Source organism: Oreochromis aureus, linkage group 11, assembly GCF_013358895.1.
Source record: "Oreochromis aureus strain Israel breed Guangdong linkage group 11, ZZ_aureus, whole genome shotgun sequence".
Lineage (NCBI taxonomy): Eukaryota > Metazoa > Chordata > Actinopteri > Cichliformes > Cichlidae > Oreochromis > Oreochromis aureus.
In genome coordinates this window covers 6,120,709-6,137,453 of record NC_052952.1, presented here as the reverse complement: position 1 = coordinate 6,137,453, position 16,745 = coordinate 6,120,709, and the positions used below count along the sequence as shown (strand labels likewise).

Sequence of the window (16,745 nt, the reverse complement as noted above, 5' to 3'; positions counted from 1 at the left end):
CAGTTGATGTGCTAGCTAAGCCACCCCCTCTGTTTAAAGCTAAAAACTTTAAGCAAAGGTTAACTTATTTTTGTTTAACATTTTCTCCTCTATTACTTTGTTGTTGTTGTTGTTGTTTTTTTCATTAAAATTTTTGTCCTTTTGATAACCTTTGTGGAGGGGGGTGGGGCAGGTCTGTGTTAAAGGCATACTGGAAACATTTTTGAATCAAGAATTTTGACCAATCAGCATGGAGAAAGTTGTAGCCCTGCCTATTTCAAAGGACCTGCAATAACCCGTTTTTTTTTATATCTTCCAATGATTTTATGTGCGGAAAAAAATAAAAATAAAAAACCTGTGAGCTGTTAATTTGACCAGAGACTTTTAGGTATAGCACAAAACATCAGGATCTGTCATTAGGACCAAGGCTACGAAAATATGATACAAAAGTGTAGGGAAATAATACACCATGCACACAGTACGTGTGTGCAAATCTGTACTTGAAATAAAAAAAACTATCAAAACAATTCAAGTTCAAAATGTATTTTTTGATAAATAATCTAAGACAGCTATAACACGTAGATGTAATTCACAACCCGGAAACTCAGGTTTACGACTGTCGTGAAGGCAACGTGTCTCTCTTCAAGTCAGAACGGAGCCATATGAGGTGAACCTGCTTTACTCGCGCTCACACTGGACTCATTGTGGTGGTCAGCTAACGGTAGCAAATTATCTTATGATGATATCAGTTAGCTGAATTTGTTTAGCCACCGCAGCGCTTACAACATTTCGCTAGCTTGCTTGGCTGATGTTGCTGGCGGATGAATTCGTTGTTTTTCATAATGTCGAAATCGTTCCGTTATTTTTAGCTAGCACTGCATGCTAGCGCAGCTAATAGTGGTAAGCAAAGCGTGACTAATCGGTCTGTTAGAAACAGGAGGAATGGAGCAGTGGCAGGACGCGGCCGCTCGGCAGGTCATCTTGCTTACAGATCGTGTGAATGAACTGTTGTCCAGAGGTCTGGAGCTACTGCGCTCCGAACTCGGCGTGGATTTTGGGCTGAAGCCGGAGCTCATTCCGCCATGGATGATCCTTTTGCTGGCAGGTACTGGGCTGCTGCTGCTGGTCGCTCTGTGGGCCTCAGTCTGTCGGGGTCTTTTCAAGAAGCGCCCTGTTATGAGCCATGCGGACGACGGAATTGAACTAAAGCGAACTGTCGGTAAACCCGTCAAATCCGAGGAACCGAAGAAAAAGAAGAAGAAGGCGGAAAAGGCACGTAAAATGAAGTCTGTTTTATTTCCAGCTTTTCCCTATACCGCTAGCAGGGCTAGCTGTCAGGCTAACGCCACGGTGACAACTAAATCTCATGTCATGGCTAAAACAAGCTTCAGGCTAGTGTTCTGTCCGGCTATGCCGTTAATGGTTGGCGTTTTATGCTTAAGTAACAACGTTATAACTTGTAATGACACTCATCATTTTTGAATGACCTTTCCAGAAATCGCAGCCAAACGGGAGAGCTATCGCTGAGCCACAGGAAGAAGCCATAGCGTCGGAAGAGATAGTGCCACATCACCAACCGCCCCCACCAGAAGTCAAGCCGGAGAAGGTTGCTGAGGTAATTTAAAATCGTGCCAGAATCGCACTCTGTTAGGACTCAAACGAATGAATTTTTCCATTTTAATCTATCTACGATAATGCTTGTCTTTTGTAGCATTTCCTATCATTCATGTTACTATTTTGACGCCTTCACTAAATGTAGTCAAGGAAGAAAAAAAGAGAACATTTTCGCCTTTTCACTCTTTAATGACGCAACCGGCCACTGGTGTTGGGTTACAGTCTTCAGCTGTCATATGCAGCACAAATGCGGAGATGTCCGCTGTCTTATCACAGCACATAGTGTCGTCTTCTAAAGACCACAGTATAAGAGTATTGGTGATCCGGAAGGTTCTGCGGCCAGAGTGGAATCACGCAGGAGATAAAGTAGTGCTCACGAAAAGTACATGTAGAAGATTTAGGTACAGTGGATGTAGTTTCACTTATAAATAGATGAGGCCTGAGCCTGCTGTGCAACATGGTTCATTCAGCATGTGGTCGCTTGCCCCCTCCTTGATGAATCATATGTTCTGCATACCATCTACATCTTTCTGATTCTGTACACTGTCATATAGCCTTGTGTGTTTATGTCTTTGTCAAATATACTGGCTTTTGTTTGCAACTTTATGTCTGCTCTTTGTTTTCCAGGCGAAGAAGTCAAAGAAAAAGGCCAAACAGGCTGTGAAGGAGACCAAGACAGTGACTACAGATGGCAAAGAACCAGAAGAAGGTAAAATGTTCTGAGTCCTGTCATCATTTAGCTGTTTTCAAAGTGATAATCTGGTATTATCTGTGGTATTTGACTGTGGCTGTTTTTAGTTTGTTTAGCTTACCTCATAAGGAAGACATACCCAGTGACCTGACCAATGAACCACAAAGGGAATAATTAACAGCGTGGGTTTGGTTACATGCAATCAGTGCCTGAGAGAGAATAGGATCTGTTTGAGGTTATTAGTAAAATTCACTTAGCCTCAAGTCTACATCCAGTCCTTTGCCCTGCTTAATCTGTACCATTTTTTTCCCCTCACTAATCCTGTAATGAACTCCTGCAGTATTTTGTGACAAATTCTACGTTGAACTTAGTGCTACTTTTCAGGCACATGGGAAACCAAGGTCAGCAACAAGGAGAAACGGGAGCAACGCAAGAAGGATAAGAGTTCCAGCGATGGCTCAGCCAGCCCCGGTGGAGGGGGAACACCTGTGAGTGTTCCCACAGAGCAGCCCAAGGCCTCCACAGCCCCTGCATCTACCAACCAGAAGAAGAAAAAAGGTGGCTTTTTAAGTGTCCTTTCTGCATTTGAAGATTTCTTTTTAAAGAACTTCACCCATAAACCTGTAGATAATTGCACAAATGTTGTTTCTGTATACATTGCTGTTGCCTTTCGTTGGTCTCTCGTGGCCAAAATAGTCTATGAATACAGGCATTATGGGAATTGCTTGGAGTCTCAAGTGAGTTTTCTCTGAATTGTTTTTGTAGTGTTTGTTCTTGACCTTGCTCTTTATTCTCAGGAGAATCCACAAAAGTGAAGCCTGAGAAGGTGGAGGCTGTTGTCTCTAAAGGTAATTATTAGTATGAAATTGAGAAAGACAACACACATTGATATTAGTACATACTAGAAGTAAATTACAGCAAAGTCTGGGTTGACGTGCTGCTAGCCTGTCAAGTGGAATCAAATGTTTCTCTCTTGGCGTTAGTTAACAGCAACAATGCGGTGGAGGTATCCTCTGCTGTACCTGATGTGCCGGTAAAGATTCCTGCTCAAACTGTTGCTCCTAAGACTGCCTCCTGTACCACCAGCAGGGAACCACCACTGTGGAAGACGGGGATCAATGGTACCTCTAAACTCTTCATTGTTGATCTTGACTTCTGTTAAGCATAGTGCTTGAAAATATTTATTAAAATTAACTGGCTTGTTTAAAAAGTCACACATCTATAAAATATCCCTCGTGGTGTATTCAGACCAAAAACAAAGCAAAGTTTTCACATGGTGCAGGTGCATACAAAGCATATGCAAAGACAAGCGTGCAAACATTTCATCTTTAGCAAACGATCTATAAATCGTTGCGTTTGAGAGAGAACAAAGAAAGTGTAGGGCTTGGAGAAAAGGCTGGGAATTTGTAGAACTTCTGAAGATGTTGTTTGAACCTGATTCCAGTCTACTCTTTCTCCTTTTGGCTCCTCCTATATTGGGTTTTCCAAAAAACAATTAATTCTTCATTATTGTCCTGAACACATCTTTAGATTTGTTCTTTTTGGGAGAAAAAAACAAAAAATTTAGCAACGTGTAATGGAGCTTCATATTAAAAATGGCTTACTGAATATTAACTCACCATTAGTACCAACGGTACCAACTAGTCTGTTAGGGCACATTAGTCCTCATTCATAAAGTGCTTTACAAATCAGAACATTACAGCTACCAGGTGGATTTTTCCCATTTGAGTGTAGCTAGTCAAACAACGTAGAGTCACTTGCTGCTAAAGAGACAGAGAGTGAAAGTAGACAACATATCCTTGGTTTCTTAACATTAAAACTCATTGTTGCAGCTGGGGAAAGCACAAAAGTGAACCCAGTCCTTGCTTTCCCCTGAGTTATCTATTTTGTCACTAGTTAGCCAACATAAGCTAATGTAGGCTAATGTAGGTCTATTAGCCACAACCAACCAACAACATGACATCACGTTCTGTACTAACAGAAGATAATGTTATACATGTTTTTAAAAATTTAAGCACTTATATCTCAAATCCAGCTTCACAGACAGCATTACATCTGTTAGTTTTTGATAGCTTTTTGTCAAAAGTTTGACAGTAAAACTCTCTATTGATATTTTTTTTTTAAATTACTTTATATACAGCTGCTAAAAAAGGCCCCATTCAGACAATTTAGAAACCCCAAGGTCAATGTTTTGAACAGTGATGACACAACTTCTGTGAAATGTGTCTTTCAGAGGCGTGGACTGTGAGTAAAAGGGGAATGCCAACAACCCAGGTAAATCTGATGTCTTTACCGAGTCTGGGAATTGGTACTGCTGGTAAGTATACACTGCAGCAAAACTGAGTCCTGCCACTAGATGGCACTGTTTGTCTTGCGCAGATTTGGGTGTATTAATGTGGTAATTGTTGTCTTTGTAGAGCCCAAGCCTGTGAACGACCTGCCGTGGATCAGTCAGCCCAGACTAGATGATGAGTGGTCTGGACTCAGTAAGTGCCATTTACTGGTTTTCTTTCACTGCACTGTTTAATTTTGATATTGCTTGATGTCATCTCTGTTGTGGTATTCCTTCGTGTTTATGTCTCGTGACGCCCGTTTTGTCTCTCAGACGGTGGTTCTGTGGACACCAGTTCTGACTGGAACGCCCCCTCTGAAGCATGGGGCAACTATGAAGAGCCCACCCTCGAGCCTCCTCCGGCACAGGAGCAGCCCCTCCCTGAGCCAGCCAAGGTTAATCTGTTGATCGGAGTGACAGTAAGTGTGGCCAAGCTCTGGACAAAAATAAGCATTATAGAAGTTTTAAAAATAACAACCCATTAATTAATGAGTCATCAGGGCTTACACTCAATGAACTGTCCTCGTTCTTTCTTTTGACTGTGACCCTGCAGCTCAGTGGCTCAACACAGTAGACTGAATACACACCTACATAGTTTATCAGATTATGGCGGCTGTTTGAAACCAATATGTGGATGTGTACAGATCATATAGACTTCAAAGGCTTTTCTCATAGTGGACATTTTTCTACAGTATGACAAACACAGGTGTAATAAATGTTGGGGTGAATAGCAGTTTACTTAAATGTTGTTGCGATGACATGTTGTCATGTGCTACTGTGTCTTGCTTCTGCCAACAGACGGTGGAAAAGTAAGGAATTACCAAAGCATTCCCATTTGCTCTAGAATTTCTAATATAGTGCCTGTTCCTGCGTTTTTAAGTCATGTTTTATCCTCGTGGGTTCACAGGAGGATGGTGACGATGAGAAGGATAAGGGAGTGACCACTGCTGATGGAGCGGCTAAAACTAAAAAGAAGAAAAAGAAAAAGAAGAAGGCTGCTGAGGAGGGAGGAACAGCTGGTCAGGTAACAGCTTGTGAGCAAATGCACCGCTGAGTGTAGTAACCTTTATAGGTGTAAAACAAAGAAAGGTGAGATGTTTATTCTCTTGAAAATTTTTTGTCTAATGTAAATTTCACTTGTTTGTTTGTTGGCTCAGGAGCCAGAGAAGGAAACGGCACCTGCAGCCTCAGTGAAGAAGCAGCCACCTGTTCAGGAGAACGCTGCTGCCGTCCAGCCTGTCAAAGCAGCTGTCGAGGTCAGTGGGGCTGACGGGCAAGAGGGAATCAAAGACAATCTTGAAAAACGCGGCTATTCTGTTCTCTGACCCGTAGCCTTGCAGCTGTTTCTTTTTCGCTCTTAACTTGCTGTTTTCCCTTTTCTAACAGGTGAGAGCAGAGCGTCCAGTGAAAGACAACATATCCCAGAAATCCCCTGTCACACAAGTGCCACTGAAGCCAAATGAAGGAGAACCAACTGCCAAGCAGAACAACCTTCCTGCTCCGACACAACAAAGTAAGCACTAAACACTGTCAGATGTGACACCAGGACCTTGTGCATGCTGGTACTGAGGGATTTGGTGCAGCTAAATATGACTTTCCCAGTTGTCTAGTTGTTAACTCTGATTTACTTGTATTGGAGTATCAGATGCACATAAGCTGCATATTTTAAAGCATTTACAGTTTCAGGTTCTGAGCAGTTTGGCAGCGTGCTATTAATGTAAAGCAAATTAATATAAAGCAAACTGAATATCTTTCACTAGGAAATCTGTATCCAAATCCAGATGTGGGTCTTAAAGCTTTTCTCCTGTACTTATGCCTAAACCTTTTTTTATTTTATTTTATTTTATTTTATTTTTTTATTAATGTTGTTTTTTGTTTTTAAAAAAAGTAAGTAGATCAGTTGCTGGAGTTGGGACAACTATTGGTGTCCAGTGTCTCCAGTAATTATAACATTGAAAAATGAGTATGATCACATTTTCTATGAACTTGTTACTCAAGTATCCGTTCATGTGACAATGGTAAAGTGTGTGTATCAAGGTTAAGCTTGTTAATAATCTTAAGAAAAGTAATCTGCAACAATTTGCTCTTGATACTGCATGCATTGATCAAGCTCTTTAAATCTGTGCTCAGCTCATTTCTATTACCCACAACATCTTTTTCTGGGAATGATGGGTTAAAATATTGTCAGTAGAAGTCAAACTCTTTTTCTCACCAGTGAATCAAACAGATGTGGGGTTATCCTCATTGAAAGAGATGTTTAAAGGTGTTCCTACCTTTGTGTGTTTCCACAGAAAAACCTGAGGAGAGCCAAGCGCCCAAACCAGCAAAGAAGAAGAAGGCAAGGAGAGAGACATGAGACAGAGTCCACTCTGCAGGCCTCTGTATGCAAGAGACTTGATACTCTGTTTATGCAACACCTTTGGTGGCAGGAACTCTGAACAAAGATCTTGTCGATGGACTCTACCTTGAAAACATGTCTGGAAACCGAAACAACTTTTATACACATCCACGTGTCAGCAGGCGCATCGTTGAAAACTGAAACTAGATGCAGTGCAATCTAATGTAATGCGGTGTTGATGATTTTTAAGTATGCATTTGATACTGATTGTGTCTTCTAATTCCACTGAATCCAATAACTGAAGGAGCTGTATTGTAGTAATTAGACGTGTAGAAAATACTGATCATGTTTAGAAGTGTGTTATCGTGGTGGCTATCGAACGCAGAATTACTGTGTAGAGAATGCTAACGGTTGCATCAGGTTACACGACACTAGGCCTTCGCTTTGCTGTCCTTTTTTTTTTTTTTTTTTTTTTTCATTTTCTTTTCTTTTTTCTTTTCTTAAATTGCTCTGATGTTTGTAAGCTGTGTTGGTATGGCACCGGTGAAAAGAGCAGGAAGATCAAATGTTTGTGTCAGCGGTTTGGGCTCGACGACATGTAAACATTTGTGACATGAAATGAGCTGTGAGCATTGTGAGACCACAGAAAAGGGACTCATGAGCCGCACTGTATTTTTATTTTACTTAATTTTTTTTCCATGTGATTTCGAACACTTCATGGACACACTCTCCATCTGGTCTGTCCCCCTGTCTGTTGTTGTACTGCAGTGTGTCGAGACAACCGTTTCCTTGCTGTGTTTACTGTCTGTGACTGCTCTTAGGAGTGCAGCTGCGTGGAGCCTCTGATCGTACACTTGTCATGACAGTGTCATCAACCTCCTCATGATTTTCCACCAGTGAGTGATTCCGAAGTCTTCAGAACCTTTTGTAAAACCTGTTTGTAACAAAAGAAAAGCTTAAGCCATATGTAAAAAGACTAAATAAAGGCCAGTTTTTCTACATTTGGACTTCTTCATAGCACAGTGTGGATTGTCCTGTCACTCTGAGAAACCAGTGTTACTGCTGCTGAGCTGCCAGGTTGATGCCTCAAGCCTGCAAGCTCACCTTTAGAAGATTCAGTTTATGTGGAAGTGGAAAATAAACGTGGACTTGCAAGGATCAAAAGTAGCCAAGTTTCTCCTTAATGCATAAGGCAATGGTGCTTTTTAAAGACGCGACCAGTAACTTCCAGATTAAAGTACTTATTTTAAGCTCCGGCTGTATAACTTTCTGGAAATGACGGGTTACATCATCGGATTTGATCCTATCTAATCTGTCACACGCTCCAGTGTTTATCATCAGGACGAGTAAATGCGCCCTTCTGCAGCGGATCGGCAAAGCTGACCAGACTATAACCGGAAGCATCGGGATCTTTTTTCAAAATACTAGCATGGTGTCAAGTTGTCATTCGGGTAGTGTCCAGAAAAGAGGAAAAAAGTTTTAAATGACTGATTTCACAAGCACACGTTAGCCTGCCATTTGATGACTTTGACAATTTGAATTGGGTCTGCTTGATCTGATTACTCATCAAACTAATCTTATATACTGGAACTATTTATTTGCTCCTTATGTCATCGCTATCATTACAAAATGTACATCAAATCACATCCATCTTAAAATATGGGACACACAAAAAGACTGTAATTTTCTTTAGTGGGCGGAACAGAGTTTTAGTCTTCCTTGGCCTTCCCTGGCTTAACACAGTGAAGAACAATGAACTGAAATCGCTGAATCGGTAGATTGAGGAAAATAAACTGGTGACGCGTTTGCTAAATACATTAGTATATGCTATATTGGTGTATTAAAGCGATAAATATTCACCTTGAAGAGCACAGTGAGACCGCTGGTGTTTAATTTTGAAAAAACGGAAGTCGTGATTTTAACCGTGACGCGGGCTTGTCGCCTTCTGGTCCGCTAAGCTGCTCACCGTGATAAGTACCGGACGGGTCAGGGGCAGTCAGAGCCTGTTCGTCAACTCTTGCTCGGTGAGGACGTCGACAGGACAGCGGGGACTCTTCCTTCACACACACCGACACCGTTTGTAAATGCCTGCAGACACACAAAAGATGATGATGACGGCCTCTCCATGGGACCGCTGGTACTCCACGCGCTGCTGCCTGTGTTGCCATGTCCGCACGGGAACCATCATCCTGGGGGTCTGGTACATGGTGAGCATCGCCTAACTATGTCACTCACTGCAAGAAACAGCAGAGCCAGAGACAACATGATATGAGCACAGGATTTAAGAGTATATAGTCTGTCATTTAAAATCATATCACGTCAGACTTTTTCTGTACTTGGCTTGTTGATATTTACATAGTTGGGATCAAAATATAAAAATGACATTGTTTTAAGTTAATTTATCCAAACTGTTTTGTAAACACAGGATTATTGATAACACTTAATTTAAGAAATTACTTATAGTATAGACACTTTAATCAAGTATTCTAAAACTGATGAATGAAACAATTCAGTGTTTTCTGTGTTGTGGCACTAAGCTTTTGTGGAGCATGTCTGTGAATTAATGCTGGTGTAGTTGAATATATCAGACTGACTAAACCGAACACCACATGTGGAAAAAGCTTCTTTCTGCTCCCTATGAATAAATCAGCAGTGGGCCTCTTCAGGTAGCAGGTTTTCGTGTCAGGCTGCCAATTGACTGTGGAGAATTTTCCATTACACTCACCTGATCAATGGTGATGTATGAGTCATCTGAATAATGAGAGGTGCGGGCCAGAGCAAAACAAAGACTTATTTAGAGCTTCTACTGTAGGTACTTCATTTAACATAGCTGCACTGTCTCCACGCCAAGACTTAAGAATTTAAGGATGGTGATTGGCTGCAGTCTGTGATGATTAAAAGTTAGGTAATGTAAAGAGCACTAACAGACACTGCTCTGCAGATTATTAATTATGTGTGGTATGTCAGGTGACAGATGAAGAGGTTTACATGCCGTTTCTGGTGCGCCATCTGTGCATACTGTTGCCTTCATCTGTCCATATGTTCTCTGTCCCTAAGCTCATCAATGCTGTGGTATTACTCATCCTGCTCACTGCGCTCAGCGATCCTGAGCAGTACCACTTGACCAGTGCCGAGCTGGCTAATGACCTGGATGTCATGGATGATGCCAGTAAGTAGCATTTTGCAGTAAATGTACCATAAGTGGTCTCTAAGAGCTATAAAGGAGATTATTGTTATGAATTTTTGCATTCATGTATCTTTTTGTATATGAGGGTTAAACCTTGCTGGAGATTTCTAGAAAACCCACTGGGCTCTGTGGTGTTTCTCTTTCACCCAAATCTAAATCTAGAGATGACTGATGGATGACTTAAACTCTTGCGTTAGGTAGATTCGTCATCTAACTAATGGAATAATTTATTGTGTTATTAAAATGACGTCACCTCACACATTGTCTGAAGTGACAGTCTTCACTTCTGTATAAGTAAAAACACCCAAAGCCACAGCCTCGCAAAATCCAATGTCCATCTGTGCAGAGCATTTGAAAAGCCTTCTTAACACACCAGGTGCATGCTGGAACAGTCTGACCAGGGGTGACTCACAGCACATGGTGCTGGTACTCTCTGATTGGGAACGACTATTGTCCCAGTTCCAGAGGATGAGGGTTGTCCTGTGACCCATTAGCACATGCTGGACCAGCCGGTGCCGCTGCTGTTTTACAATTACATGCATAGAATGTTCAGATTTCTGAGGTTTATAAGTATCAGTTCACTCAGTAACATGTCTATTTGTTTATCTTTTCTTAGTAAAAGAATTCTACCCTGAGAAGAAAAACATCATTATCCTTAGGGCTTTGACTTGAAAGTCTAACTGAAATAGCACCAAGTCTAATTCAATTCATGAGGTAAAGCAAGGGGGTGGGCTTCATTGAGCAATGAACAGTGTTTTACAGTTCTAATTATAAAATAATTTAGCTCATTTTCAGTGATGAAGGAATAAATTGTTTAATTTCCCAACAATGTTTTGTGCCAAGCTAGATGAGAAGAAAGCTACTAGTTCCATTTGTTTATTTTCAGCGTGTAACTGGAGTTGAAGGGGAGTTACCTGAGCTAATTAGCTTATCATGAACACGCTGAAGCTAACAACTAGCTTGTCACATTTTAATGTTTTTTATGCCAAATTAAACATGAGGTATATGATATAAATATTGAGCTTTGGTGTTAGATTTTAAGCTCAAATTTTCTGGTTAGCTATAATCTACCAAACAGAATCAGTGCTTGGGTATATTTATAAATCTTAGGGGAAGAAAGACAAGCTTATTAGTTTTTCTGCTAGCTAACCTTTGTTTAGCCACATTTTTATGTTTTGTAGTAGCACTTTAGATAAGATACAACATGCTAATGGCTGAGCTTTATACGTGTTGCTATATCGATTTGGGGCACAGTTTCCCTGCTTCCAGTCTTTATACAACAAAATGTCATTATTTCCTGAAATTACTCTTAATAACAAATATAATAGCTTGTGTAAAATGTATAATAGCTTAAGTATTCACCACCAAATAGCAAGAAGGGAAGGTTAGCAACAAGCCTGTGAACATAATGGAGAATTTAGCTGTTGCCAGATATTTTACTCATTAGCTGGTAAAATAAAACAAAAATGGGTGATCATCACCAGGTGGCCACAATTGTTTCTGCTGCTCCAGATGGCAGAAAATCATGGCACATTTAAAAGCTTTTTTATACTGGTATTTTGTCATTTACCTGAATTAGATTCTGGGAATAAAGTGTCACACTTCTGAGTTGTTTTTTTTCTTTTTTTAAACCACAAATGTGATTCATCCTGTGACTCAGAGCTGTGAAACACTGATTGTCAGGTCATTAATAAAAGAATATGGAAAATAATGGGTCAGGCAGGAAAGAAAAGTGGCGTTTCACTGAAGTGACTATTATTTCCCCGTAGTGCCACTTTTATTTTAAGGTTGCTCGGCCCTGCGCTTATGTAACAGAATGATTAGTTCTGTTCTGTTGAGTTGATTTCAGGTCATGCTGACATGATGTGTATCCCAGAGCAGAGTTTAAATCCTTTTCTAGTTGACAGATGCAGTATGCCATTGTTTTCTTCTGCTCTCCATTTGTGGTCCCTTGATGACACGATGTTCTAAACATTTTCATAAATGTAATTCAGGATTGATTGCGCCACAGCCAATGTGACTTCAGCCTGACTTAAATAGAAAGCAAAGATCTGTATATTTTTTTTGAATTTATACCTTTTCTCCTGTTGCTTCAGACATGTGCATCGCCTCAGCGATCTCTCTGCTGATGATACTTATCTGTGGGATGGCAACATATGGTGCCTACAAGGTAAAAAAAAAGTATTTTACTGTATTTCACGTGTTGCTGGTTCCCCACTTCGCCTGCTGTTTCCCCGTTGATTCTCTGCTCTTGGATAAATAAGTAATTCTGTCCCAAATATCTAACGTTAAGGTCTTTGTTTCAGTTACGTCCTGCCTGGATCATCCCTTTTTTCTGCTACCAAATATTTGACTTTGCCCTCAACACCTTGGTGGCTGTCAGCATCGTAGTTTACCCAAACACCATTCAGGATTACCTGCAGCAACTGGTGAGAAACATCTGATATATGTATATATTTATTTTACTTATCATTTATAATTTGACATGAAATGAAAACATCACTGTTGTCTTTCTGATTCCTCCTCAGCCTGAGAACTTTCCCTACAAAGAGGAAGTCGCTGCTCTCAGTAACGTGTGCTTGGTCGCCATCGTGCTGCTCTTCATCGGCTGTATTCTCAGCTTTAAGGTAAAGTTTTCTGCGCCCAGTTTACATATTTGTCTCATATGCTTAGCAGCACTTAGAAATGTTTCCTGGTCTGCTGACAATATTATGCAACCTTGTTACACAGGCTGTTGCCTTTTTACGTAACCCTCTGTTCACATGTGGCTCTGTGATGTGACTGAAGTGAGGTGGAAATTGATTAGCTTTCACTGGTTCTAGGTAAAGTAAAGCCCAGGAATGAATCTTGAAAGCGTGCTGTGGATAAAGCCGAGATGCTGTGTAAAAAGTCAAAATGCGATGATTTGCAAACGTTCAAAACAACATATCAAATGTTGACACAGAGACATTTTATATTGTTTTGACTGTGCTCGTTTTCAGTGTCTGGACACCTTTTTGTTTTACACCACTCTGTAAGTGTTTCCCACTCCGCCTTGTTGTAGGATTTGAGATGCTCACCAGTTTGGAGCATCCTTTGTTGTATTTTGTGCCAAACGTGAGTGATGTGTCTGGACTCTCAGCAGGCCAATATGGCACCCTAACTCTGGACTCTTATTGTTCCAAAATCTGTGTTTTTCATCCAGTATTAATGATACCCTCACATACTATGTGCACCAATGGACCTCCATTCTATTGAACTTTATTATAATAAGCTAGCTGTTCTCTTCCCTCTGAAGGAGGATTTAGACATTTAGAAAGCTCCAAAAAGAATTTTAGCTTCTGGTTCATCAGACCACAGTCTCAGTCCAGCCTGACTGAGATAGGGCCCCAAAATGGGATCCTGTCAGGACTCAGGCACTGATGGCAAAAAACTGTAATCAGGCAGATTTTCCAGATTCTCTTTTAAGGATATTATTTTGAATTTGCTCATGCAGTCCTGCCCCTGTCTCAAATATTTAGAAAAATGTTGCTGGTTCATTTTATACATGATCCCAACAGTTGTTGGAAATAGGACTGTATTTTTCACAGCAGACATATTTGATTTATCACAGCAGGAAACGTGGAGAGCACAATACCAGAACCCCAAAGCAGCTACACTGAATTCAGACACCATTTCTTTAATTATTTATATGTCAAAGTGAGAAGGAAGAAGTGTAGTACTATACTTGTAATATAAGGTTTACTCTGAGCTTTCCTACTGAAAGATTTAAAGTCAGAGTCGGGTGTAGGAGTGTGTGATCTAGTCTCAAAATTATATCACAACTTTTCAAGGAAATTTGCAATGATGATATTTATGACAACACAGGAAGAAAGGCCGAACAACATGGTTACTGCGGCGAAAAAAACATAAGGAGGCAGGAGGCTTGTTCAATTTTTCTTTTCCATTCAGCTATGGTTATTTATGACAGAGTATGCAATGTAAAGTATGAATTTATTCCCACAAGGTGCCAGCAGCAACAGTAGTGACACAGCATAACTCATACATACAGTGCTGTGTAAAGATATTTGTCCCCTTACTGATTTCTTAATTTTTTGCATATTTGTCACATTCAAACAAATTTGAATGTTAGACGAAGATAACCTGAGTAAACACAAAATGCAGTTTTTCATTCATGATTTCATTTATTAAGGGGAAAGACCTCTCCAACCCTACCCGGTCCTGCAGGAAAAAGTAATTCTCCCCTTGTTAAATCAGTTTTTTGGAAAGGAGTTCACTTTCACTAGCTGCACCCAGGCCTGATTACTACCATAGCCGATAAATCAAGATCAAATCAAGTTTTGGCCTCTAGTGGTGCAACAAGTTTGTCTTTTCAACCTGGAGCAGGAAGAGTTTTCTTGAATGTTTTGCAGAGTTTGTTGAAGGTTGTTGAAGTAGCTCACTTTTTACTAAATCATCATTGGCTGACATACAGCTCTCGCTCCAGAAGGTTCTGGGCTTGTCGTGTTATTGTGCCCGCTAGGGAACATAAATTCTTTGCTTTGCATTCTCATTGATTCTGCAATATTTTTTTATCATGTAAAAATGTATTATTGACCAGCCCTAGTGACGAGTGACTTCTTTTTCTTTTATTTATTTTTTTCAGCCACACTAGTAAAGTGGCTCGTGGAGGGTCAGTGTGTTCTGGTACTCAATTACTGAACACTGTTTAGTAAAATTAAGCAAACATTTATGGTTCCAAGGCAACCAATCACTTCCTTGCATCATCTAAGTTGGCCTGTGCCATGCACACTAAGTGTGTTTGCAGTAGTAAACTCCTTATTTATCCAAGTGTGTCCCAGGGAGCTCCAGAATAAACCTCTTAATGGTCACTTGGGCAGTGTGGCAGTTGGAAATGTGCACAACACAAGCAGGCACTTGGCCACTTGCAAAGTGTGGGCACACCCGTTAAATCCTGTGGAGTTGAGCTGTTAATGAACTCCAGATGGTGTCAGGTGAATCAGGTCAGGCCAATGTCCAAAGCTGACATTTCTCACTATAAGCACATAAGAGGGGCGAGCTAGCTCACCTTAGGTGAGTGTGCTGCCTGGGTAGAGCTTGCACGAGGTGTCACACAAGATGCTCATATGCTTACTGTGAATTCACTACACATTCACCAGCCTTATTCTTACATGGGTGCAGTTGGACATCGCACAGGCTTTGTACTCGAGAACAGATTAAAGATAGTTTAATTTCTGGTCCAGATGCAGTTGACATCTGTGCTCTGACATAAACCTGTGTCAGGCAAAGGGCGCTTTGGCGTCAGTGCATTATTTAGCCTCTTTTTAAAATAAGTTGCAAAGTACTTTAAAAAGCCATGATGACACAAGAAAAATCCTAAAAAGTAACTTGTTTGTATTATGTATCTAAAGGCAGGCCAGTAATCCTGTCAGATATTTGCTGTGATTCTGCTTAAAACCAAAACATTTCGTCTTTAACAACAAAAGGTTAAGCCTGACATAAACTGAGATAAAATAAACTGTAACAGTTAATAGAAGCTCATATGTTTCATACTATAATAGATCAGGGCCTTTTTAGATTGCAACCCCCATGTAATTACCCCAAATCCATCTTTTTAATCAGCACGACTGTCTGAATAATTTCTGATTCAAATAATTGGATTTGCACAATCAGCATCATTATCACACTGTCAGCATGGTTTTGCAGTGGACCATGAACTAAATTAAGCGATCTGCACCTTCCTGTGGAGGTTGTTTGAATAACAGAGCTGTCAGAGCATTTTGGCTGATACTTAATTGGTTCTTATGGTAAGAATGTTAGAGAGCCCAGCCTGGCTTGGGTTCCTGCTAGTGGATGGATGTAGCAGATGGTGTTGTGTTTGGCTGAGGCATTTCAGTAGCAAGCTGCCTGCTGAGAGCCAGATGATTTCTGGATGACAGAGAACAACAGGAACTTGCTACTATAAAGAGACGTCTAACCCTCAGACAGATTCTGCAAACACAATCTGAATCTAAAGAAGAGCGAGAGTTTATTTAGAATAACAACAATTTTACTCCAGCCTTACATTCTGGTAACGGTGATGCCATCTGTGTCAGTAGGTGTGCAGAAAACTTACTCTTACACCGCAGCTTCTCTGGGGACGAGATGACCCAGTTATATCTGGAACACCTTGGAAAATTAATTTGCATAGTAACAAGGAGAAGCTGCTTGACTTAAAGCTTTAATACAACCATCCATTGAGCCTTGCTACCAACGTGGCTGATAGCAATTTGGATTTGATTTGTTATTTACCATAACTGTATTATGTAGGCCATGTGTCTAACATCCATCCATCCATCCATCCTCATCCGCTTTATCCGAAGTCGGGTCGCGGGGGCAGCAGCCTAAGCAGAGAAGCCCAGACCTCCCTCTCCCCAGCCACCTCCTCCAGCTCATCCGGGGGAACACCAAGGCGTTCCCAGGCCAGCCGAGAGATATAATCTCTCCAGCGCGTCCTGGGTCTGCCCCGGGGCCTCCTCCCGGTGGGACATGCCCGGAACACCTCACCCAGGAGGCGCCCAGGGGGCATCCTTGTCAGATGCCCGAACCACCTCAACTGGCTCCTTTCGATGTGGAGGAGCAGCGG

General features: G+C 41.0%; 2 protein-coding genes across 3 annotated transcripts in view; both read left to right on the top strand.

Moving 5' to 3' along the window:
* The first annotated feature begins 626 nt into the window (after nt 1-626).
* LOC116315282 (protein LYRIC-like) lies at nt 627-7,974 on the top strand. Of its 2 annotated transcripts, XM_031733537.2 has the most exons (14): nt 627-1,251; nt 1,475-1,594; nt 2,221-2,302; nt 2,669-2,842; nt 3,082-3,132; nt 3,268-3,405; nt 4,518-4,601; nt 4,702-4,770; nt 4,890-5,035; nt 5,524-5,640; nt 5,774-5,872; nt 6,003-6,129; nt 6,808-6,809; nt 6,908-7,974. In XM_031733537.2, the coding sequence occupies exons 1-14, from the start codon at nt 922-924 to the stop codon at nt 7,052-7,054; spliced, it is 1,686 nt and encodes a 561-aa protein (XP_031589397.1). In that variant the 5' UTR covers nt 627-921; the 3' UTR covers nt 7,055-7,974. The 2 variants fall into 2 exon arrangements, with proteins under 2 accessions (XP_031589397.1, XP_031589398.1); XM_031733538.2 differs by lacking the exon at nt 6,808-6,809 and having other exon boundaries at nt 628-1,251.
* A 1,029-nt stretch (nt 7,975-9,003) lies between these two features.
* Nucleotides 9,004-16,745, top strand: part of LOC116315273 (lysosomal-associated transmembrane protein 4B) — a 10,459-nt gene continuing 2,717 nt past the window's right edge. The window contains exons 1-5 of the mRNA XM_039619946.1: nt 9,004-9,161; nt 10,012-10,123; nt 12,238-12,311; nt 12,448-12,570; nt 12,670-12,768. Coding sequence (XP_039475880.1) covers nt 9,039-9,161; nt 10,012-10,123; nt 12,238-12,311; nt 12,448-12,570; nt 12,670-12,768 — 531 coding nt within the window. The 5' untranslated portion in view covers nt 9,004-9,038. The remainder of the gene's footprint in view (nt 9,162-10,011; nt 10,124-12,237; nt 12,312-12,447; nt 12,571-12,669; nt 12,769-16,745) is intronic.